Here is a 26096-nt window from a genome sequence, read left to right on the forward strand (position 1 = left end):
CATCTCGCCATGCTAGTATCCAAACTAGGTGGTCACGACGACAACAGTGCACCATAATACCAGGCGTACATCAGTTTGCTTTTCGATGGACAACTTTTCACCAGATTACCCCGATTATCTTTGCTGTTGGGTGCAGGATGTGATTTTAATGCACTACCAATGTCGCATTTTCCTGTTTATGCAGCTTCTCTTGCTAGTTCCCCCAAGATGGCAGCCACAATGACTTCAATCCAATGTATATTGCAAATACGACAAATTAAGTATTTATGCACCATTGCGTTCTCGGTGAAATTACGCTTTTGTCACAAGTGTGCTGTACGTGCTGGTGGCAGAAATGTGTCACTCTGCTCGTCTGGTGGTGAATAAGTTCACCTCTGACACTCCTAAGCAATAAACTCATCTGCCTGCGAGACCATATGCAACATTGACCCCTACCTACAATTGCAAGCAGTAAGAAGCCTTTAGTCTTCGTAGTGTTGCCTAACCTGTACGAAAGTCCTGCAACAAATTTTGCGACACTAAACTTCCTATGAATAGTCTCGCCTGATCCCATGCTGCAAAAACTACCAAGTCTCAACAGGCAACTGGAATAGGGAACCAGAAGGAATACTCCCTTCTTTGAATGCACAATCTGCTCCCCCACTACTTATTGGTTGACAAATCGCTAGCCTTCACTGCACTGCATGCAAGTTGTCGAAACAGTATATTTCAGCATTTCCAATAAATGTAAGTGGTTCCAAACAAACTATACCCATTTTATTTTACAGACTGGTATTTATTGGAAAAGATTAGTATTCGAGATCGCTCTCAATGTGCAAGCATACTCCGAAACAATGAACGCAGGCGACAGGGTTCGTAGCAGTCTCAAACTATGAAAATTCCAAGGGTTTTCAAGAACTTTTGACATCAACTTCAAGGACTTCAAGCAAGGTTATGTGTGTTGGCTTAAAAAAAGAGTAATGTCTTCAAAACAAGCTCATCTTTATTGAAAATGAAAGGGAAGTAGGGCATACAATGTCATGAAATGCTAGGAACTTGCACACTGAATGTATTTCAATTTCTTTGCACTTTTACAGGCTTAGTTTGGTATCAATATATAGGCAATTGCACTTATTTCCCCCTTTTTCTGTTTGAGAGCCTGCAATTGAGTCTGCTTTGTAGCAGTCTGCTGCAACGTACATCACAAACTTCCTGCAGTATTTTTGCCGTCATTGAACGTCTTGAAGTTCCTGTCATTTTCTCTCTTGCAGTCTTTCCGAGGTTGTTTGATTCCAAGATGCAGTAGAACCTCGTTCGTATGTTTTGGAAAAATGCACGAAAGAATGTACTAACCCGTAAAATGTACGATCAGAAGTTAAAAAATTCGGCAGACTAAACTGTAGTTGACATCTACGTAATGTGAAGTGTTGCAGCACGAGACACGACAGGTGCCAATCTGGTAGGGCCGGACACGACATGCGTAGTTTTTGCAGCTTCGGCAAGGTTATGTTCGCCCTCTGCGAATTCAGCTTGACTCTGTAGTACTCCTCAGAGGTTTGAGCATGAAGCACAATCCAAACCGTTGGAATGCCTCTTGAACAATCGAAGATGATGATGATTGATGTTTAATGGCGCAAGGGCATCTAAGGCCAAAGAGCGCCAGTACATGTGTTATGGTTTAGTAAAATTGTGAGATTAGGACTATGATTCGAAGGCTGTGCTTTGCTTCCTGCAGAAGTTCTGTGCATTCATTGATCGGAGAATCCCAATGATGCTTGCACAACTAGTTTGCAGCAAAGAGGGCATCCGTCATGATGCACCTGTTAGACCTTGAGCGCCGCCGACTGCAATCCACACAAGCCTCGCCAAAGGGTGCCTTGGTGGTCACCATCAGAAACTTGGTACTCCCTTATAAATGGCAGCACATCTTTTGCACTTCTGCAGCCTTGCCTTTTGCATGGCTAGCAAATGTTCATTTCTTCAAGGGGAGCATGTTTTTTTTTTTTTCATCCTCGAAGTCAATGTTCCCCAAGAGGCTGACAATTTTTGCAGCTGCTGATAGCACTGAGCCCTCCACAAACTTGCAAGGCTTTCAAGGTCCTTTCCTAAAAATAATGTCAGCCTTATAACCTTGATATTCAATCAAAAATGGCCCGAATATCATGGTGATCTTCGAAGAGGAATGTGAAGTTTTGCTGGCACCGACGAGTCCCAGCAGACATCGGGCACATGTTGGAATGCCACACAATTTGGCAAGCTGGCACTTCATTCCTGCACTTTGCATGCACGTGTTCACTGGCAGGTGACACGAAAAGTCAACTGTGGCTTGAAAACAGGGTATCCAGATCCCATTTGCTGGCAGCAAACCCTGCCCTGTAGGTGTTAAGTCCACAAGTGCAAAACTCCAGACACAATAAACTTGACTGTCTTGTGCGTGGACCTTGAATAAAATGTTCAAACAATTTTACATTTATTTACATAAATCTAGGTCCAACTTAGACAGGCTGACCAGTTCTGCCATTGCAAGACTGTCCCCAGGGCACCCAAAAAAATTTTCTTGGGATGTCTTCCAGTGATGTGTCCTGCAAGGCCGCGTGGTAACTCGTGGTATCAAGCTCGGATTGCAGGTACTTGTTTAACGGCTTCTCATGCAGGACGGCATCACAGCCGCACTGTTCTACTACATCCTGCAAAGACAAGAGAACACGTAGATGCAGGCTGTGACAGAGAGGGACGTACGCACATTTTCTTTTCTATCACAGCAGAATGCTCTCACAATTTCACTGCCCGAAAACACTTTGAAACTGCTCACCTGTGCGTGAAGATGAACTGCACGAGCAGCCGGATGCCACCATTTTGCAAGTCCACAACACACTGGCATAGGTCTCAAGTTTGTTCTACATGCATGGCTCAAGTCCGACGACGTTGAAGGCACGTCTCTGCAAGGTCGCTCATTACCCCTTTTTGAATTAAAAAGGTGCCATGCCTAACATTGCCTCAGAGATGCTGCAACCTCCTGCTAAACAAATTTATTATCGTGCTGTCGTCCTTCGACATCCAGCAGAACAGATTTTTTGCTTCACACCATGGTGGTAGCGTTTAGGCTTATCTTGCTTCGCCAAGTTTATTGCTGCATGCACGATGGCCGCACTTGTGCGCTTATGATTCAGCATTGCTGTGCCTGTCATTGAGCTATGAAGGGTAGAGACTTGGGCATGTCGGTAGTTCAAGTTTAAATAAGAACAGTGAAAGATTTCTGGAAGTCAGCGCTGTGTGTATCTTTTTGTCCCAGCACCTCGCGCTGGTCTTATTTTAAACCTGCCATTGAGTTGCAAGCACCATGAAAACCTTTCTATCTTGCCTCTTGTCTAAAAGCATTACCGTGAGGTGCTCGCTCACGTGGCTCTCCCGAGCCATTTTTCTACACACAGGCAGTTGCTCACAAAGCAACGATAGTGCCATTTGTGTGTTTTCATAAGATGTGCAGAAACTGAACATCTCGCATAGCGATAGAAAAAAATTGATCACTCAAAGTTTCTCACTCCCTTCATTTTTCTGGCCAATGCGCAATCACAGAGTTTTCTTGCAGCCACTGACAGAATGCCTTACATTAGCTATGGCCATGCGTCCTGGGGTCACAATCTACTTGATTTTCCATTCTCGCCTTTCGTCATTGGTTTGGATCTGTTTCAGAGCTTGCCACAAAATTGTTCCAGCTACATTACAATATTTCGACCCTGTTTGGAATCTAGTTCTGTGAATTTTACTGTATCAAATTATGCTAGTTTATTCACCTAAGTGTATAATGCAAACAAAAATAATTGTCAGTTTAATGTCAACTAAATATTGTTTAAATTCACAAAGTAATTCAGAATAACCTTAACCTGCAATAAAAAATTTTGACCCTGGTGGGACACATTTCTCGACAAAATTGTGACCAGCGCAGGGTAAATGGTAGCTGCCACGTGAGCTTGAATGAAGTTTTTACGGAGTTTTTATGTTTGCAACATGTTTCCCGCTTTTCATACGAATTGAGCGCAAACTCTCTAATGGAAGTTTTACAACTTAGGCTGCACTTTGAGCTATCAAAGTCCAAGAGGTCTAGAGCAATCTACCGCTTAAACATCCGAGGTACAGCCAGGATTGCTGAAAATTGCATGTTCCTGCCACACTGAAAACCTTAGGACAATTTTCTCGACGACCCGACGACCCGTGAACCATGCTTCACATCGAGCACGGCACAGAAGGGTGCAGCGAAAGAATAGTGGCAGCCCGCCACAAAGCAAATGCACGTGGCACAACTATCGGATGGCACTGACTTTCGGCCACTACGAGGTGGCCAGACATTAAGTTAAATCCACTACGCCTAGCCAAAAGTAACATTCAATGGCTTCCAATGGCTGCTCCCACGGAGTAATGGAAGCCACTCTCAATTGCGTACTGCAAGTGCCAAAAGCGAGTGCAGGAGCCAGAAAAGCGTCATGGTTGCCATGTTCTGGACACTACCTTTAGGGCATTTTAAATATCACGGGCTTTCAAAGACTGCTACGAACTCTGGTCAATCCCAACCATGCAACTTTAGGTACTCCAAACGAATAAGTTAGCAGTCAGTTGCAGACTACCTGTGCTGTTTGTACAAGGTACAGTCGCCACCCTCGACAGGATCCAAGTTGTAGACGTACAAGTAGCCGTCCTTGGTTGCCACCAGTACCCTGGGTATTTTCTGAATTCTGCAATCAAAGACAAACAAAACATTTGTATTGGATTCAGTTGAACCTTTGCATAAACACAGATATAAGAAGTTAAAACATTTTATTGCTATCAGAATGTCAGCAATGTATGATTCTTGATAATCCGATGTAACAAGTACTTTTGTGTCAGAGGTTTGATCATACAGCAGAATCCCATTACAGCGAACTTTGTGGAACCGCTAATTTAACTAGTTATCTTGAAATATTGTAGTACTGAAAAACCATTATTTTCATGTCAGTAATGTTACACAACAACGAAAATTATGTACCTTTGCAGCTGATGCACGTGTTGGTACGTAAAAATAAATGAAAATGCTGGGCACAGTTTGACTGCAATTTATTGCTTGAAGAAGTCCAATTGCCTTCTGGCAAGTAGACAACAAGCGCTGCAGGATGAACGCCTCCACATCCTCGACCTTCCTGTGAACGTCATAGGGGACATCTTCACAGGGCCAGAGGATGATCTGGTCTTTTCTAGAAAATCTAGAACATGTGCTGGAAACTGTCTTCATCTTTGTGCGTTGATCCAGTGTTGGAATCATTTTCGTCACTACTGCATTCTTCTTGCTCACGCACTTTATTCGCAATGTCTTTGCTGGTGAGTTCCGCGGATGTGGCCGCCGCGCTGTCACTGTCAGTGTAATCACTGAAGGTCACAGTGGTGTCTGCGGGAAGCTTCTCTAAGCTCATTCCACAGTTCTGGGTTGAGCTCCTCTGTGTCCTGGCAGTCTTGTGGCGTAGATGAAGCCTTCAATAGGCCTACCTTTTGCCAGCAGTTGCTGGTTGTGCTTACCTTGATGTTCCACGACGACCCTGTAAGCATTTCTGCAGCTTGACAGATGTTGACCTCTGTGGGCAGCTTCAGTCGAATGTTAATCAGGAGGCGATGCACAAGATGCTTCCAAAATTTGGCCTTCACGCATCTGATGATGCCCTGGTCCAAAGGATGGAGCATTCAGGGGCATAAATTTAAGTTGCACATTGCTCAATTGCATCTTTACTATATGTGCCAAGCAAGTGTCAACAATAAGAATTTTTCTGTGTTTCTTCATTGTGTCGTCGAGCTGCAGCAGCTACTGCGTGAAAAATTCTCGCATCATCCACGCTTTCTTGCAACGAGAATCTTTTTCAAGCAGCGCAGCTTAGCAGAATTGCCAACAACTGGCGACTTGAGTTTTGCTATGTGTGTGGAGTTATAGAAGAACAGAACTGATATGCGGAGACGCGATTTCTTTCCACCCTTGCACTTGTCACCTTAAAGTTCATCGTTTTATCATGCAACAGCTGATAAGAGCGTGCTGTTTGGTTGGCGTTGAAAACGTCATACGGAGAGAAAGAATATCTCTTGAAAACGTGAAAACGCTCATTCCGCCAGGCAACCGCACTCTTGCAATCTGCTGCCTTTTCTTCGCCACAAGCAACCTGCCAAGCAATGCCATTTCTTTGCTGGAAGCAATAAAACCATCCGGCACTTGCATCCGGCATGTCCAGCATTCTTAAACCATGTGAGGATGGCATAGTCGATGTTCTGGTAGTTGCCAAGCCACAAGCGTTTTCTTGAGGGAGCCAGCTGTGACTATGTAATTTTAATATATTGTCCAGATTCTTGAAAATCGTTGCCATTGTTGATGGTGTGATAGCATGCTCCCTGCAAAGGGCGACTTGCTTTTTTCCAGCATTCAGCTGTATCGGAATGTCCCCGTTTTCTTTGAGCAACAACTGGCGTCGCTTCTTTCTAATGCGGGGGCCGTGTAGGTGACCGTATGCAATGCTCACATCGATGCCGATGCTGCGAATGATGATAGGTGTAAGCTTCAAGGACTTGATACCGAAACTTCAACGGAACTTCATATTAATGAAGCACCTTGGTGATTGCGGGAGTACATTACATACATTATTCTGAAATATTAGGTGATCTGAAATTCGTAGTCTTGAAAGTCGTTAAAACTGAAAACAAGCATTTTGGCGAGGAATATAAAAAAAAAAATACACATCTGAACATTTCATGATCTGATGTTTGTACTAACATTATTTTATTGTAGTATTATTTGATGTGTATTCAATTATAGAAGTCTATGTTCAAACTTCAATAAAATTAGCACTTACATTAGGGGTGTGTGAATATTGAACAACTTTGAATGGCAGTCAAATAATACATTATTAATATTTGTATTTGGTTTGAAAATGATGTACTAGAGAATATTTTTATGTTCAATAAGATATGATGAATATTAAACAAATTAATAGCTAAACCTTGATATAACAAAGTAGATAAAATTGGCAATTTGCTTTGTTATACTGAAATTTCGTTGAATTGAAATTTCACCCTTTATATAATAAGCACTCGCCAATCGATGTTCTTTTTACATGGAAGGGGCCACAAGGTTTTCTGAATTATCAGGCAATCCAAAAAAGCAATTTTGAATTAGAAAAAAAACTTCATTGTTGAATATGAGAGTTAGAGCCAAATATGCGATTTCATGCTGCGTCGATATCTTCACAAGCACGGCACGAATTAAACAAAGTCAGCCTCACTTTCACACCCACTCCACATTCGTGGTTGATAGCCTGGAGTGCGACGAGCCATCATGAAAATTGCCGACAGCTGGGAGCAAATGCTGCTTCTACCTCTCGCTTCGACGAGTCCAAAATGAGATTGCGCAAACTCAACTACTAAACGCGTGGGAAGACAACGCACATGATGCCATGCAATCTCGGCACGCCCACTCTTTGCACACACGGCGGATTACCTCTCAAGCAGGACAGCCATCAGCATACGTGCTCAGCCACGGCTACGCTATAAAGGAGATGCCTATCGACCTACACAGGTAAATAAGTGCTTATACACTACAAAAAATAGAATGTGTTCACAGTGTGCAATGGACACGGGTAGACCTAGATTTAAAATGGAAGTTTGACCTCGTAGTGTTCCAACATATTGCAAAATCTGCAAAAATTGAGCTGTGAAAGGATGCTTTATTGGTCCAAACTAATTCAGCGTACTTTTTTTCTTGTCACTTAAAGGGTACTTAAACCACTGAGCTCGAAAATTTGTTACACAGTGGAAGCTGTGTACCAGTATACTAGGCATACATACATTTGGAAGAATGTTTTTAAAATATGCTGTAACATCCAAGTTAGGAGCACTTGATTAAATTGTATGTGGCAGCTACAGTTTCTCACTTGCTTTTGCCACCCTCCCCACAGCAGCTCTTGTTCCTGACTGCACTCTTGCCAACTCCATGCACAGAAGCAAAAACTACAGGTCCCATCAAGATGCCGAGAGGCGCCCCCCGCTGCTCACCCCTAAACACCCTCTGTTGACTGAATGGAAACTCCAAGAAAGATTCACTGGCTCAAGCAAAGAGGCTCAAGCATTCATGTGTCCGCCTGGAGCGAGAGTGTTGCGGCGTCCGTGGCAAGGAATGTGAAAAACAAACAATGAGCAAGAAACATTGCACTTTGGGGGCGACATGGAGGACTATGTCAGCATCCTTTGCGCGCGTCACTCTTATTGCACGGTGTGGCAGGGGAATCTATGCAAAATAACAACAGTGCAGGCCAAGAGCCAACAGCGGCGCTTTCATGGACAGCTCGCATGGTGACAACTTATGATCTGATGGGTGGATGGGCAGAATAATTAATTTTGTGGCTATCACTCTAACAGCCTTTAAGAAAAACGACCGCTCTACCATGGTCCCCTGAAGTTTGTTATATCGAGATTTCACTGTACAGTGCGCGAACAGACTGACAGGGAAAAGCCAGGTAAGCAGCATGTTCCTTGATTATTTAATCTGAGGTGTCCCCACAGCACGTAGTGCTGCCCATGTAAGCGAAAGACGATCGTCACTGTATACTGTGCAAGACGCGTGTTTATATACAGTCAACGACCGAATTTTCGGACGCCCAAATTTTCGGACATGCCTGATATTTCGGACGTCTTCGCGGCACCGCCACGAGCCCCATAGAATCAATGTATAAGGACATCTGAAGTTTTGGACGCTCGAACCCCCCCGCCGTCCAATTTTCCGGACTTTTTGACGGACGGAAGGAATTTTTGGCTCCTCGCGCAGCGCCCTTGAGAAGGAAATCCACTTGCAGCCGAAGCATATCACCGCTTTGAAGCACAACTAGCCGAATCTAGTCGTCGCACACCGATTTGGTCTGGCCACGCTGGCTATGTTCATCGCCGCACTTCCGCCTCCGGCGGAGTTTCCGGAGCGGCGCCATTTTGTTTGTTCGTTTGCGCAGGCCACGTTTTGGCTAGCGTGGTGTGTGGTTGTCTGTTGTGTCAAGTGTGCTCTGCGACGCTAGGCCTAGGTGCTTCGACGCTCGTGAGCGAACTCCACTGTTCGCAACTTGAGGATTTCGCTTGCCTTCGATGGCGCCCACTCCGTCTTCGTCGTCCTCGCCGATGGCATCGAAGCGCGGAAAGCAGTACCGTCGGACGATGTGATCAACGACCTCCGCTCTGCTGGGGTTTCCATACCCACGGAAATAACTTTTGAACAGTTTGTTGACGCTGACAACGAGCTCGACTTCCGCGCAGAACTGAGTGACGAGGAAATAGTCCGTCGGGTTGTGGGGGATTCAGAAGACTCCGATGTTGAAAATGAGGAGCCAATGCCTGCGCCACCTACAGGCGCCGAGTTGACGCGAGCACTGTTGACTCATCGGTGTACAGTGCTGACATGACCCCCACCTACATGACAGATCGAGGCGAATATGATCGCATGCAACCGGAACGCCGTCAAAACAACAATGAACAAGTTCTTCAAGCCACTGCAGCAATAACACCGCCTGCCCGACGATGCACATGTACATAATAAACCGGCAGTCGGCTGCATACAGAGTTTTTTAATGCCTCTTTTTATAGCCACTTCACTGATGCTGTGGCAGGGTTTCGGAAGCCTGTTACTTCGCCCTTTACCTCTAGATCCGAGAAAAAAATAAAAAGGGTGCGTTTTTTTGCATGCATTCATTTTTTCGGACTGCCTGAATTTTCTAACGTTTTTACGTTCCCTAGAGGGTCCAAAAAATCTGTTGTTGATTGTATATGCAAAACGAAATGTCAGGCAGTTTAGGGGCCCCTTCAAAGAGTGGAAGGGCATAGATGCCACAGGTGCTTACGTGCTGAGGCAGCACACCGTGCGCACCCCGCTGAAGGGGAGGTGGACCGTGGCGAACGACCGGCCCTGGTTGAACACGTCGGTCACCTGCGTGGGCAGGTACGAGGCACTCTGCATGAGGGCCTTGCCCAGGTAACCCATCCAGGTGCCGGGCTCCTCGGCCACCTTGTTGGCCTCCTTCGGGTCCTCGAGCTTGAAGATGTGCACCGTCTCAAAGTTGCTCGATGCACACAGGAATAGCGAGTCGGCGCTGAACGCCAATGAATAGATGTCGGCACACCTGCACACGGCGAAGATCGTCAAACATTGCTCAGCCCAGTAATGCTTGACAACGGGCTCTCACCCGGATATCTCAAGTTACTGCTGTCCCACATGGGAGAGTAGCTTGTCCATAAACTAGGCAAGGTTTACGAACTAACGGGTAACCAGAACTGTGGACAGCATTAGCAGATTTGTAACTTGTGAAGCAGCGCAAAGTACCCAACATAAAGAAGTACAATAAATGGACAAGTAGCTCGCAACTACGCTTGACTTTTTTTAAAAAGCAGCGTTCACATATACACACCCACTGGCATGCACCACCATGCGCCAGAGTGTAAATATTTTCATTTCCGCATGCAACTTTCCTCGCTTCCACAAGCAACTCACCGCTTCATGCCTCTCCTGAATTCGTACAGCTTCTGTCCGTCAGAAACGCAGAAAACTCTTATGACCGTGCCCTGCAAGAGTCATACAATTTCTTATTATCTTTGGCTTTCCAAGGCAATGACAGATTTGAAATGGTGCTGCGCACAAACCTTCGTGGAAGCTGTGGCGATCAGCGTACCCGTAGAGTTGAACGCGAGGGCGGCCAGTGCACTGTTGTGGGCAGGGATCATCACCTTGGCTTGCTGAAAAGAGGGCACGGGTTGGTATTGCTCATGGCAGTGAACTGCAAAGTAACAGTTTTTGCAGAGTGAACCACAGACACTCGATAGCGCAAAAAGTCAGATCTGCATGCTGAAATTATTTGTCAAATAGGCGGGCCGTAACATGTAAATAAACTGTGCGCACTGTGGGGCAATGGCTAAGTTAACGACCTGTAACCTGTAAATTCAGATTCAGAATACTAGCCGAGCTCGGATTCGGACTCTGACAAAGTCGCATGAGAGGAAGAGGGTTCCGCATCGTCAGATTCGGATGTTGAACGGATTTTATAGTCAGGCTGATGATGATGATGATGTTTACTAACAACAGCTGCAGAACACTGAAATGTGCATATTGCATTGACTATGTTATTTATATACCAATCATAATCAAAAATAAATTGCTATGTTCATTCTCTGTTATGCTCGTTCCCTGAAACCAAGCCGACACTGGGGGTGCGTCACGGCCAGAAATGTCCGACAGCGAAAGGGTTAAAGAATGTGCCACGGAACACGAGAAAAACTACAACAAGAAAATGAGGTTTACACTCAATTACGTAGTAATCCTTGCTTGAATATGGCTTAGGTTTGCGTGCAACCATCACGTGAAGTAACAACCAGAAGATAGGAGTTGAGCAACAATGAACAACGAACCAGGTTGAGTGCGTCGAAGATCTGGACCTCGCCGAAGTTGTCCGAGCCCGGGTAGGCCAGGTAGCAGTTGTCACTCGAGGGCGACAGGGCGCACAGGCCTTTCGTGTTGGGAGGAGTCTCCCGGATCGTGTGCAGGACCTGCGACCATTTCCCGTCCTAATTTGCAAGGAAGAAAATCCACGCCGACATGAACGACACCCATCTTCTTCCTCCACCACACAGAATGCCGCAGGTTAAAGTGGTGCAGCGTATTAGTTGCTGGCCGGGCAAACATCCTGGGAGAAGGGGGACAATCTCCAAGATGGCAAGGAACAGCGAAGCCAGCAACACTGAGCAAGCCATGCCGCTTGTTTTGCGTGGGCTCAGAAGCAGGGCATTTTGCCAGACATGCAGCTCATGCACTGTTGACTTACGCCAACGGAGGCATGCTTTCGCCGACACTTTTATTGGGAAGAGAGTGAAGTGCACGCCCTTGCAGATCAGTAGTACGGCCCTGGGCAGGCAAGTTAGCCGAGAGCTCACGACTACGAAGTGCAGCTTGGGATGCAGGAGGCCTGGTTCATCTAATGCTGTGCAACGTACCTCAAATTGCGCAAGAACAAGCTCCACAACAGTTGCTGCAGCTGTACACAGGGAACAACTTCAGTCTTGGCATGCTCTGCGCTGCAACATCTTCGAAGCATCATCACTGTGGCGCAATGTTTGCGCAGTGTTAAGCGCATGCGTTTCAGTACAAGAGTGCAGGTGCTGTTGCAGGTTTGCGGCAGACACGGCCACAGCAGCAGCGACATGCAGGAATGTCGGTGAGTGTGGATGAGCAAAATCCAGAAGCCACAGAGCACAATGGTCAGTGGCTACTAGGTAGCCACTCCCTCAGAGGTGCGTCCAGAGCCCACCTTTGACAGTTCATGTTCTCACAGAAAGGTTGTTTGGGAGGACCTTTTATAGATGTGATGGAAGAAATCGGGACAACCGATCCTGCAATTTGTCACAGCAAAGCTGTTAAGGGGAGTTTTGCAGCCATTATTGCGTGCCAAAGGGCGGCACGGTGTGGTGTGCTCAGTATCAATTTATTAACGAATTTGTTCGTAATAATCACCACTCCTCTCTGTAATGCCCCCCTGGGCCTTGAGAGTACGACAATAAATAAATAAATAAATAAATAAATCTGCAACTGCGTTGGAGACGCAAATTTTGAAACGTAATTATCAATAATTATGAAATAAAGTTAGTCATACACACTGACAGTTACTATACATTGCCACCGACACGATATGAATCTCTGGCACTGTGTCTAGAAATACCAAAAAAGCCGGAGGACACTGCCATTTTTAAGAAAAAAAGTTTTTAAAGTGCTAGCAGTGTTCAGTGGTCGTACTGTACACAATTTTTGGTATTCAGCTAGAGCTAGGGAGACGTGTGCCCTTGTGATGCCTGTCATGCACACGCATTTGGAAACTATGGTACCAATAACATGAACTTTATGAACGCCCCCGCAGGCATTGCACACTGCAAGTGCAGGAGGACAACTGAGGATGCAATGAAGGCAGGCTAGTTGCCGAGAAGGACAAGGTAATACTAGCGAGCGTGTGCCAAGAAAAGGTGCATCTGTCTGCACGCATGCAACAGAAGACGAGCACTAGTGACAACACTGATTCAAAGCAGCACAAAGCAACAACATGAAGAGTCAGCCTGTATTCTCTTTGTCCACAACCCTTCTGCCACTCGCAACTATAGTGTTCTTAACTGTGCCCTAGTAACCACTGTTTATGCAGCTTAAGCAGGGACAAGCCACTTTAAATTTGCACAGCTAATGTATATTTATCTGCCGATTTACAAATGCAATTATTCTTTTCCTATGATAAATATTTTGTATGATGCTCAAAATACGATGTTCTTTGTTTAGGGCCTAATTAGAGAATTAACATAAACTTGCACGGTAACGTATAGCACATGGAATCGATTCTGAATGTTCATAATGTGTCATAAGCTATAAATCATCCTGTTAGGTTATTTTGAGGTGAAGTCACTTAAGTGTTAAAATATCCCACCTTGACAATAGAAAAATATCAAGTTGGGCATTTCTTATAACCAAGTTTGACAACCCATAACTTCTCTTCAAATAGCTTCAAACAGCTTTTGACACACTACGCACATTCAGAATCTATTCTGTGTGCTGTACGTTACCGTGCAAGTTGCTGTTAATTGGCTACAGGGTTCATGCTGGTGTATATGACAAAAATTCAAGGGTTTTTAAGGACTTTCAAGGTCCCGTGTGTCAATTTTCAAGGACCACACACAGGGCCATAATTATACATGCGGGCACCCTTCTTTTAAAGGAGGCTGCACGCATGTATAATTATGGAATACGTACTGTGTCCCATGACGATTGCCCCTTCCCACGCTTGTTAATCTTCACCGCAATACTTTACGTACGCTTCACCGCGTAACATCGCTGTGCTGAAGCGCAGCTGCCTTTCGGAAACCAGCATTATGCAACGCACCATGTGGTGCTGAAGCGCAGCTGCCTTTCGGAAACCAACATTATGTAACGCGCCATCCTTTCTAAGCTTCGAAGCCATAGGCGAGGATTAGAGGCGGAGTTGGTGCAATTACTGACAGCGGTGAATTCTTTCAATGAAAAACACGGCACCGAACGGCAAGAAGCTTAATAGCGAACGTCGAAGCAGCGAAGCCTAGTGTTGCTGCAGTGGTAGCTACAGCTGCCAGCAGATCGCCATGCGAGAGCGCTGGTTCGAGGCGGCAAGATAATCAAAACGGTGGCGTTGGCTTTGATTAATGGAATTGGGGACTGTGGCAGCGGCAAAAAGACAGGAAAATCAGACAGCGAAGGGTTCTTGCGTCTGAAATTACAGACATTCTTATACATTGACTCCATGGGGCACGTGGTGGAGCCGCAAAGCCGTCCGCGCTATGGGAATTCCACAAAAATTGGGCGTCCGGAAAATCGGTTGTTCACTGTACACCAGCAACTCCTCCAGCCAATGACATGGCGTCAAAGACAATTCGTTACAAGTCCTCTCTTTAACTCGAGCCAGCAGTAGAGTGACTTTCATTCCCTTTCAATAAAATGACAGCCAGTTTTCCCCGATTGAAGCACAAATTCCCAGAGTTTTCACAGACAATTCAAAATCCCCGAGAACTTCCATATATTTTTAACAAAATCACAGCGGGAATTCAGGAGGGTTGAAATTTTCTCGAATACAATCCCTGGAAGTTTACTAAAAATAAAAATTTAGGAAATTCAAGGATTTTCAAGGATCTGCGAAAATTCCAGGACTTTCAAGGCCTTGAAAACGATCTTTTCAAATTCAAGGGTTTTCAAGGGTTTCAAGGACCCGCATGAACCCTGTGGCTAATTAGGCCCTAAAAATGAACATCCTGTTTTGAATATCATAAGCATTTAATATACGAATAAAATAATTGTACTTTCGAAATCGGCTCATAAACTCATTAACTACTAATTTTATCCAAATTGTCTATAAAATGAAGCTTTTTAAAGTTCCTCGTCCTGCCTTAAGCAGGGAAAATAAAGAAGAATGTCTGTTTCACCCAAAAAGCAAAGTACCGATAGTGATGGCAAGGTATTAGACAACTACACGCATCAAGAGTCAAGGCGTAGTAGCTCTGGCAACACCTGGCTAACAGCAGCGGTACTACCCATAAATTGAAATTCCAAAAGAAACTTTCCTAGGCAAAAAGAAGGGGGGGTGGTTAACACTATCCAATAGGTGACTACTGGATACTGTGCCCCTCAGCAATGATGGCTCCCCATCAGAGCAACGGAAACAAATCTCTAAGGCCATGCTTTCGCATACTGCAGGCACCAAAAACGATTGCAGAAGCCCGAAATATGCTGCCACAATGTCGAAATCAAACTACTCATGTGCATACACACGCACATACCTTCATGTCCCGAATGTTGTGTATGTAGAGGCTCTCCTCGAGGCACACAACGAGGCGCGCTCGGTTGAGCCGCACGGCCAGTATGCTGTTGCTGTAGGAGTAGTTGCAGATCTCGGACTCCTTCTTGAAGTGGCACATCTTGAGCTTGCGCAGCGACCCAGCGCTGACGAGAGACACCAGGCTGGAGAGAAAGAGGCGCTCGACCAGGGCCATGCCTTCCTCGTCTGCGTGGAGCGTGCGTGCCGGCAGAAACGGTGATGCTCTTGTCGGCACAAAGTAGATTTCTTGAGAGGGCACTGTCGCATAAGTGCCAATGCTCTTGCTGAAGACTAACTGGTAATGAACTTAGTAATGAAACTGGTAACTTGGTAATGAATATTTTTAAATTGTAAGAGCACATCTTAAAGCAGGTAAAGTGCACATAGAACAAGGACAATGAAAAGAACGAGGACATACAGAGCGCTGTGTGTCCTTGTTCTTGCTGTCCACATTTCATGTGTGCTTTTCCTGTTTAAGAAATGTTCTTGCTACTTAAAAATGCTCATTACCAAGTTCGAAATCCTTTATTTATTCGCCCTTCTTGCCTGTTGCCATGGTGATAGATGACGAATAGAGTGACAGTAGTGTCAGCCATTACATGCTAGCATCGTGTACTAGATTCGTATTCAGTTCATTCCACTATTTTCCTTTCACTAACTTTCAGGTGCCTGTACTTTGACACTCTTGCGACTAATCGCACTATATAACATCCTTCACTCCCCCTTTATGCAATACTCATGGGTACAGGTGGTAAGGCCAGAGCTGTCGCAATATGTACTCGATTTAATTAAAGGCAGAAGGACTCCATTTCTTCTTCGTAGAAGCAGAAAGAAAAAAATACAGAAAACTAACGAGAACTCACCATTTTCGTATATCTGCTCGAGCTTGTCCACATTTGTCAGAGAGAAAAACTTGTATCCCGACTGTGTCCCAACCGAGAGTGACCTTGAAGGAACAAGCAGGCTCTCTTTATGTTGATAGCCAAACTAAGCAAAACCTCAAAGCTGCTTTTAGACAAGCGAGATAAGATAAAAAGAAACTTGCACACGGCATTTTCCTTCTTTTTTTTTTTTAGTTTTGCAACTTCGCAGAAACACCCTGGAATGTATAAGGCAAATTTTTTTTATAGAAACTTAAATAAGCTGCCCCACAGCATTTGTATTCAACAGAACGCACATGTTATGAGTGGCACCTCTGAACATAAATGCATGACACAGAAAACAAAGGCACAAGGACTGCAATGCTTCAACAGCACTTGCAACTCATGCCGTCATGTTCAAGTCAGTAGCAGGCCATACCCTATTGACCCACAGAAATCTCTGAATACCATGTTCAGTATATCTTCTACGGGTGTGCAAATGGTACTTTTGAGACTAAATCGACTAGTGCCAGACATCAATCAAATATCAAATAATTTGTCAAGATTGAGCAGCCATTTTCCACATTATTATAAAGCACTTCACATCTTAGTACATCAAGAACATTACAAAGCTTATGTCACTACATTATGAAGCATTCATAACAAACTGGGAGCATTAGAAAGAAATGAATGGTTTGTTTGCATACTCTGGAATCTCAGGCGAGGGTGAATGACAATGGTTTAGCCAGAAATGTCTGGTTCCCTGAGCTCCGCTATGTAACTACTATGGCTGCCAGGATGACTTTAATCAAACTTGTTCTCCAATTTTATGTTTGATAGTGCAGAATTTTGTTATTGTTCTCCATAAAAATGGAGAAGGTTAGTGAAAAAAAGTCTCAGGAGCAGCTTGAAGGACCCCTAACCCCAGAAAACATGGGGTTTACAGCAATGCAGCTCCGAAGTCGCATTCTGTAATACACAAAGACCAGAACTACAGTATCACAGTATCACATACAAGCACAAACTAAATACAGCACTATACATACTTTTATAGTATGCTTAACAGGAATTATACTACATAACAAAATACACTTGATTTAAACAGTGCAGTTAACATATTTAAAAGCTATTTTGAAAAATACTCATACTTATGAACAGCAACCATTACATTCGTCATTGAAAGTTTTGAAAATTTGCATACCCATGATATTCCTTTCAATATCTGGGTTTTCCTTCACTGTGCATCTACCGTTACATCTACCGGCATACAGGGTGCCTTCTCTGCGTACAAGATGACGTGCAGTGTTTAGTGGTGAAAGGGCCAGATATCGCCAAAGAGTGCCATGCTAGTTGCAACGGGTCATCAGTGAATTTTCATTGAGAAGGAACAATGAACTTTGATAGGTGGATGAAACATGGTCTAACAATCAGTCACTTAATGTGCGCAAAATTTATAGGTATTAAAAATGACAATGAAGGTGGGGTGCATTACGGCTATAAAATACATGTTTACAGAGGGATGCTACACTAAAGTGAGTTAGTGATAGTAGCAATACTGCCTCACCAGGGCCCTTAAATGCAAGGGCCTGGAGGCAATGTGCTCCACAAAAACTATTGCAGCAGCACCTTGTGAGAGGGTATGCTACGAATGTCTTGGGCTGATGACAAACAAGAAGGAAGGGGGTTAACCGACGGGCCCGATTTTTTATTAGTCATATCATAAGAAGCCAACACACACTGACACCAAGGACAACATAGGGGAAATTACTTGTGCTTAATAAATGAAGTAAAGAAACGATAAATTAATGGAAATTGAAGTGGATGAAAGAACAACTTGCCGGAGGTGGGAACCGGACCCACAACCTTCGCATTTCGCATGCGATGCTCTACCAATTGAGCGACCATGGCGCCGTTTCCCCATCCACTTTCTTGGGTATTAATGTGTCCTAGTAGAACCCCTGGAGTTACCCAGTGTCACCAATCCCAGACCTTGGCGGCAGACGTGGGACGTCCTTTTTGCCGCAGGCGTCACGAGAACGTGATCCTTCTGGGTGAAGGTAACTGGTCAATAAACCCACACATGCTACCTGAAGGCATCAATGTTGCTGGATTCGAGACCTTTGTTATGTAATAAACGAGAAAAAAGGGGGTTAACCGAGGGGCCAGATTTTTTATTAGTCATATCATAAGAAGCCAACACACACTGACACCAAGGACAACATAGGGGAAATTACTTGTGCTTAATAAATGAAGTAAAGAAACGATAAATTAATGGAAATTAAAGTGGATGAAAAAACAACTTGCTGCAGGTGGGAACCGAAACCACAACCTTCGCATTTCAATTGGGCTGATGACATGTAGCACAACATCGTATACAACTTCTACAGCGAAGCTGTTAGCCTCCAGCTGGTCGGAATTTTTAGTGTCCAAAAATAGTGAACAAAAAAAAGTACATATCTCCTTTGTAATCACGCACACAACACACAGCTCAGTATTCATTTCAATAAAGAAAAGCACAAAACAAGCGTCAAAACCGCATGATGGATGATAAGGCGCCTGTGAACAATGTGATGCACATTCCTTCTCCCCGCGCGTGTTACCCGGTAAAGATTACAGTTGCATAAGCTGCTCCAGTGCGAAAGGAGCAACAGCAGCATACGAATCAGTGAGTGACGTCACCAAACTTGATACATAAAAGAGAGACCTGCCTAGCAACTCGTTCAGTTCATTGCAACACCGCTATGGGTAGACCCCGCAAAGTTAAGACTTCTGAAGAGCAGTGTGAATACGATGAGCATCGAAGGGTGCTAAATCGTAATGCTCAACAACGGTGTTGTGCTAAGACTAGGCAGAACAATAAAACATTTCATATCCCCATCAACAACATTTGAGTGGTTTTCTAACAGCTTCGATGGACATCTACTTTCGCAGGATCGGGATAGTGAGTCACTTTTAAAGAAATTAAATTTAAAACATTTTTAATCTCAAAAAGCTGTTCTGTGCCAAGGATCAATGCCGGATGAAGGGGCAGGCTATATGGTGCCAGTAGGCCAGGGTAAAGCGACGTTTACATTCGACTTCTGCCTCCCCAACACTGCGTACCACAAGACTCGCCCAACTTCGCTTCCTCTTAAACCCAGCCAGAACCTTGTTTGATGCCTGAGCCCCGCTGCAGCCTTTTCCACCGTTCCAACGCTGCAGACACAATTTTCCTTTCCGTTGCCCCCTGTTGGTCTTCACCCTCACATTCCCTTGTTAATTTCCAACTTAGCGTTACCTTGAAGGCTAACATTGGGTGCCATTATGCTTCAACTTCCCTTCTATGATGAAGCCGAGATGTCTTCTCTGACCGCTGCAACCACGCCACTCTGGCCAGCACTGTGCTGTTCTTTCCTGAATTTACTCCTCGACCAGATGAACTGTCACCCAAATATCTATTTTGTACTTCAAAATATTTCAAGCCTGTTCAACATCTTAAAATATATGTAATGTTTTGCAGCTCAAAAACTTACTTTCGCAACACACCCTTCACATTTATTGTAGAAAGTAGCAACAATATTTGCTTTGTTCCAAAAACTTCCCATGAAGTTTCTGCATAAATACCTTCAAGTGCTGCCAGATTGACTTATCTAAGCAACATTTCTAAACATATGTATCAGTTAAGCAGGAACAGAAAAAGCACCAAGGAAAGGGAAATTCAGTCGATTGCAGCAGCGGAGAAGAGCGACCAACAAGAACGGAATGAAGACTGCAGCACAGAAGGAGACAAGGATGAAGGGCAAAACTGGCACCCTTTGGTCTAGTCCACTAGTGACTAGATTGTCTGAGATAACAAACTAGCCCAATTCTTTACACTGCTAGGAGCTGACAAGATTAGAAAACTTGCAGGCATAAGGATGGCTGGACTGACAGGGGCAAGCAGAAATCTGTGGGAGAAGTCATATCTGGCGGATTACTTCTGCTACATAATTTGTCTCAAGCTAGCACTACACAGGCATGTATGCAGCATGAGCAAATCTTGTGTATGTGCCTTGTGCAGCAGTAATTAGCACAGTGAATTCATTTACAAGCTTTTCATGCATTTATGCACTTACTAGCATAGCCAGGCATTCAATCAAGGACGCAAAGGAGGCTTAGGACTCGGAGGCTGACAGTGACCAGTTAAGTGCCTGGTGCTAGACTTATAGATCTTACACTACAGGCGTCCATATTAATTTTTGAACAGGTGCTGCAGAAAAGCAGCAGTTGCAAGAAAGCAGTGAAGGGTGCATCTCCCACCAAATAAGTGGACTTGTAGACATCAACACCAACAAAGTGAACAGCTGCCAATATATCTGTACTTTTCATCCAGGACAGCGACGTGCTAGGCATAAATTATAAAAGGCCAAAGTATCATCATTTATGTACATCTTTAGCACATTTGTGATAGAGCAATGTGCTTTGACATTTTCAATTGTCTCGTGACCGGTTTTTAAATGTTTCTCCTTCTGATCAGTTAGGCATTTAATATGTCCTTTCACGTTATATTCTGCTGACAAGCACATTTCAGACATCAGCACATACTGTGCCAATTTCATCAAGCTAGCTTGTGTTATTCATCTTTTGTGTGTTGTGTACACGGCCCATTCCTTTATTTTTGTAAGATTCCACAGTCTTTACACACTAAATTCAGAAGGAGTAGCCCTTAACTGCCTTCTAGGGCAGTTAAGCTATCCCAATTCTAACTTCAAGAATGAAAAAGTTCAGCCTGGTGGCAAAAGCAAGCGAAGTCAGACTAAGAAGAGTTGGCAAGACATTTCTTGCGGCCGAAATCTTAACACCAAAGATGCACAAGGAGGAGTGGATAGCTGATTAAGGCAAAGTGAACGAAATGTCAAAACAGCGACCCCCAGATAGCACGGGACACAGCTGATGATCTGGAGATGTACACGACATGTTCGCTCACTCAGGAGCAAGGCTGGACTTTGTATGCACAACTTGCGTCAAGTGTTCAGAATCAATATGTTGACACAGAAGTGGCCGGCCATAAGCTGCAGTTGAAAGCCTAGCTGAAAGATTGTCAGTAACAAGCCGTGGGGGCCGTGGCAATCAAATACCTTAAGTGCGTTCACTAGAACCGAACCCTTACACGTCCTTTGTTCGAGAAGCAACTGAGTAACATTCAAAAGACACTCGTAGCGCTGCCACTACTTGTTGCTAGGCTAGCTGGTTTATGCTTAATATAGAGTAACAGGGCGTGAAACAATGCGAAGCAAAAGCAGGGCAGGTGATGGTGTCACTCTCACTAAGCTTACTCGGAGCAGACAGGTTCACATTTTATAGGGAAAGTGCCAGCGTGCACAAACAAGGCATTTCCATGGGCCGATTGCAGTGCGCAAGCACATCTGTGCTCTGGAATCAAGCCAAGGAAATGATATCGTAAGGTGCATGCTTGTTCCAAATTGCAATCAATTTTAGCACTGCACAGAGCAACAGATGTATCAGCGATACAAATGAGCCTTTGATTAGGCCTCCATTGACTCTCATACAAACTGCAGTGCATAAGCAAATGTGCAGCAATCTTATTCCTAACAGAAACCTAGCCCAGCCTTGCCCCGTTATTTACGCAGTGGTCTGCTTGCCCGATATCCTGTTCCAACTCTGTATTGCCTTGAACCATGCTGCAGCATAAGCACCGCTGTCAGTTTCAGTGTCAAGGGCAAGACCGACACACCACTGACATAACACCTAGCCAGAACTTTTATTCCAACAGTTATAAAAAACAATTTAGCATTCGCCTATGCTTCGTTCGCGCTCAAATTTTGCAACAGTATTGCACCTTCTGTTCCGCATTGCTCAATGAAGCACTTTGAGTATCTGATTGCCTGCATTGTCCCAAATGAAATTAAGTATTTTACAAACATCTTGGTCTCGGCAAAGCAAGTTGGACATGTACAGGTTCCGCTGCCTCTTGACAACTAAAGGCTTGTCGGCGAGAGGCATAGCTTGCCTATTGGCAAGCTATGATGCTTATCAAAGAAATTTTATCTGTCTTTTTGTGGAATTTGAGCGAAAAACATGGCCAGTGTAAGCAGTAAATCTTAATGTAGGAGGGATAGTGGAGAATGTGGTAGGGCCAATGCAGGAGAATGGTGCCAAGTTTTGGGGAAATATGGATGTTAATGATCCCGACTCAGTCATTGAGGTTTTATATCGCTTGGTGGGCTAGTAAGAAGCAATTTGAATTAAAACAACATGCAAACCCTGTGTGTGTTTACATGTTGCTTTCGATGCTAATGAAGCCTTTTTCCGATTACTACGATTATTACTATTCCAGAGGCCTAGCTACAAGGGCATGCAAACTAGTTAAGCTCAACCTCAGTTATAGCCTCACCATAGTTGCACAGAAGTCCCAAATGTAGCTTGTAGATTTTGGCTAGCAGCATTCTTGCTTACAAGCCAGGGAAAAATAAATAAAAAGGCTAGTTGAACTGGGCCGATATAACGTGAAGCTATTCCAATCTGATTTTATTTCACATCCACCATTGGCCCTCTGCGATAGGTCAGAATGGCTCTAGTCCAGCCCATACGGTCTGGCGCCACTCCCCAGTAGGCAGAGCCCGAGCCATTTTGACCCATCACAGAGGGCTAATGGCCAATTTGGAATAAAAACAGATTGCAGTCATTTTACTTTATACCGGCCCTGCTTTATTGCTTCATCGCCAGCTTGTACTGACAGTCTACAACTGGTTTTAACTGGTCACAAACCAAGAATTGCCCAATAATCCAGTCAGACCAGCTGACCACTTGCCCCTGGGAGGGCATGACAACAGACCGGAGTCAAATGAACAACAGTGGCAGTGTCTGAATCCTGGTGACAAACTTGCTTGAGGAAGTTGCTGCACCACTGGAGTATATGGACAACTGAACTGTATGGATAACTAACCTGTCGCTCTGTTCTATGTATGCAAAAAGTTCTCTTACACTGTCATTTTACTCCCCTGCCCACCTCCCACCAATGACCACTGCTCAGGTGTCAGCAGACTGCAGAAGACAGTTGCAGTGCATTCAGTGCTAGTTTCATTGAATTACTGTGTTTAAAGAAACAACCATTCCCTACTGGTAGACAGGAAGGCGGGCGCATGCTTGTGTATTGAGGGGGGTTTGCCGCAACTGAATTTGCGGCAAACCCCCTTAAGCGAACGTCTCTGCAGGGTTTCCGTGCAGTCGAAAGTCGCCGACAATGGGCCGCCGTCAAGCATGGGAGAGAAAACGCTGCGCGAGAACGGTCGCACGTTGACAGCCGACCTGCCTGCCGTGCATGGCGCCTTTCTTTCAGTCAAGGACTTCAACGACGGCACAGTTTCGCCCCGTCGTCGTCTCGACGATGACGCGACAACGGCGCAGTGCGAAACGAAGCCCCTTCTGCTGCCAGAAGCCTATAGCCAATAGCTTAGAGGGAGAATGGCTGTTGCAAATTCTTGCGCGAAGGACAAGCAGCCGCAGCAACTTCGAGTGAAGCTGTCGCAAGGCTCGCGTGTTTTTTTTTTTTCGGAGCTGCCGCGTTAAGTCACGCGATATACAGAGCAGCAGGTTTTTTCTTTCTTCGGTGTGCAAGTGCGCGCGCTCCGTACGCACACACAACAAACCACACGTAGCACAAGGCAGCAGGAGCAGCAGAAAGGGCGCGATCGCGCTCGCTGAGCTGCTGGAGAGAGTGCGATAACAGCTGACCGTCGCTGACGCATCGGAACGGGAAACGGACGCGGGACTTGCGACGACCTGTCTGCACCCAGCGGAAAGAAACAAAGCAATACAAAGAAAGTCCCGTGCAGTCTCTTACATCAGCCCGCAAATCGCACAAGGGCGCTGACATATGACAGATTAATAACGCGAGCCTATCGAGCAGCGCTGCTGGCTCGTTTCAAGGCTAAGGGCTTCCGACGGTGGCAAACTGAGCGGCTTGCTGCTGGTGGCGAACCGCACGAGACCTTGGGCGCAGGTGCAACTGAGACGACCGGAGACTTGGCCGAGAGAAAAGGACCGACCGATCTGGCGCTGTCCTAGTTACCTTGGCCACTGCCTGCGGCTGGGATTGCCCTTCGCCCGAGCGATTCAGCTGTTCGGGTTGTTGCAAGCAACGGATGGAAGTGCGGGTGGGGAGGGGGAGGGAGCGCGGGGCGACAAGCCAAAGCGAGCCCAACGATTCACAATGCCGAGCGAGGGTGGTGCTGCGCGGCTATGGAAAATGCGCGCTGCAAAACGTTACAACGCTCTCCCTTGGCAGTCAACAGAAACAGGGGAGGAGGGGAGGTGACTTGCTTTACTGATAACACGCAGCGGAGTTAATCGATGCCGCAGCAGTGTTTGCCTTTACTCATCCGAGCGTTCGACAAGGAGGGGGGGGGGAGCGAACCGCAAAAGAAAAGCGCCGAGCGAAAACATCTTTTCGGCAGCAGATGCGCAAGCTACACAGAACGCAGCTCGTCGGTTGCGGGAGGGAGTCCAAATACGGAGAGCGGTCCTCGCGAAGACGGGTCGTAGCAGGCTTGCCAAATATTCACGTGAAACAACCGACGAGCGACTGGGCTACCAAAACGCAGCAAAAAGTGACACCTCTGTCACCGCCAGCGGTTGCACAATTCGTGGAAGGCCAGACGAGCCGAGAAAACAATAAGAAAAGAGACGCTCAAAAACTTACGTGCCGTCTTGGTTGAAATTCACGTACGCAATGTATGGGGTGTGTTCACCCCCTTCCGCGGCTAGATTCATGAGTCCGCCGACGCCGTACTTCACTCCCTTGCTGATAGTGTTGAGGTTAGTGGCTAAACTTTGCATGGACGCACAAACATCGTCCCCCACAACAAAGGTGCGCGCTGTGCAGCAAGCACCACCACAGCAGCCTCCGTCAGCTGAGAGTTGTGTATGGCTGATGGCTAATGGCTACGACACAAAACGCCAGTCCGATACGCAGCCGCTCATTGGCTCGCGCGACGTTGATGTCACTGATCCCGTTGAACGTCAGTCGTTCCGCTGGCAGCGACACCCGCCGCCAAAAGTAGTAGGTGTCTGGCCTTCGAGATTGCAACAACGCCATTTTAATCTCTAAGGCCATGCTAAACACTTGCTCCCTTTGTGCTTTCTGCACAGATGGCAGCATCATCGCCTTGATGAAAAATTCTTCCGAAAAAGCTTTAGCTCGCGCCAACTCCGACGCGGCTTATTCAAATACATGTAAAAAGCAACAACCTTTTTCCGAGCTAACCCCTGGACCGATTTTAATGAAATTTGCGGCAAAGTTAAATTCTAGTGACTGTTGGTAGTGGAATTTTAATTAAGGGCCTAAATTTTGTTACAGCAATTTCAAAAAATTCGAAAGTGTAAAAAAAATTGAAGCACGAAGTTTACAAATTAATAGCGCTGCATCAAAAAGAGATATCCCGGTTCTGTAAACCCGATCCACTAGACCATTGAAAGCGGAAAAATTTGATATGTCATTTTATATCTTACGTGAATTTGTTACCTTGTATACAAGGGTTCTGCAAACGCTGCATACGAATTTCTTACCTTGTATACAAGGGTTCTGCAAACGTTGTATTTCCATATTAGTAATTTTTTTAGATTAAGGTATGACATATCAATTTTGTACGCCTTAAATGTACTATCAGATGCAATTCATAGAATTGTGGTATCATTTTTCATTGCTGAGTTGTAAACTTGATTGTATCGTTTCCTGAAAATTTGCGATTTTTGCCAATTTTTAATAAAAAATTTACGACCTAAATCATAAATTTCAAGCCAACAGTCACTGGATTTCAAGTTTTTTTTTTTTTTAACGCAACAAACTTCGCCAAATTTGGTGCAGTTGTTGCCG

The 26096-nt window shown here is 45.1% G+C and overlaps 1 protein-coding gene across 6 annotated transcripts in view; it reads right to left on the reverse strand.

Moving 5' to 3' along the window:
* Positions 1-25160, reverse strand: part of Atg18a (Autophagy-related 18a) — a 40340-nt gene extending 15180 nt beyond the window's left edge. For 4 of the 6 annotated variants that reach the window (XM_050176854.3, XM_050176852.3, XM_050176853.3 and 1 more), the window contains exons 1-8: positions 24924-25159; positions 16247-16329; positions 15346-15569; positions 11419-11574; positions 10657-10749; positions 10508-10578; positions 9861-10139; positions 4602-4709 (exon numbers count right to left, since the gene is read on the reverse strand). In XM_050176854.3, the coding sequence (XP_050032811.1) occupies positions 4602-4709; positions 9861-10139; positions 10508-10578; positions 10657-10749; positions 11419-11574; positions 15346-15569; positions 16247-16329; positions 24924-25060 (1151 nt within the window). In that variant the 5' untranslated portion in view covers positions 25061-25159. Of the gene's footprint in view, positions 1-962; positions 2667-4601; positions 4710-9860; positions 10140-10507; positions 10579-10656; positions 10750-11418; positions 11575-15345; positions 15570-16246; positions 16330-24923 lie in introns of those variants that run through there. The other 2 variants (XM_055069719.2, XM_050176851.3) reach the window with 2 other exon arrangements.
* Between the last annotated feature and the right edge of the window lie 936 nt (positions 25161-26096).

The sequence above is a fragment of the Dermacentor andersoni genome, chromosome 8 (genome assembly GCF_023375885.2).
Source record: "Dermacentor andersoni chromosome 8, qqDerAnde1_hic_scaffold, whole genome shotgun sequence".
In the NCBI taxonomy this organism is placed as follows: domain Eukaryota; kingdom Metazoa; phylum Arthropoda; class Arachnida; order Ixodida; family Ixodidae; genus Dermacentor; species Dermacentor andersoni.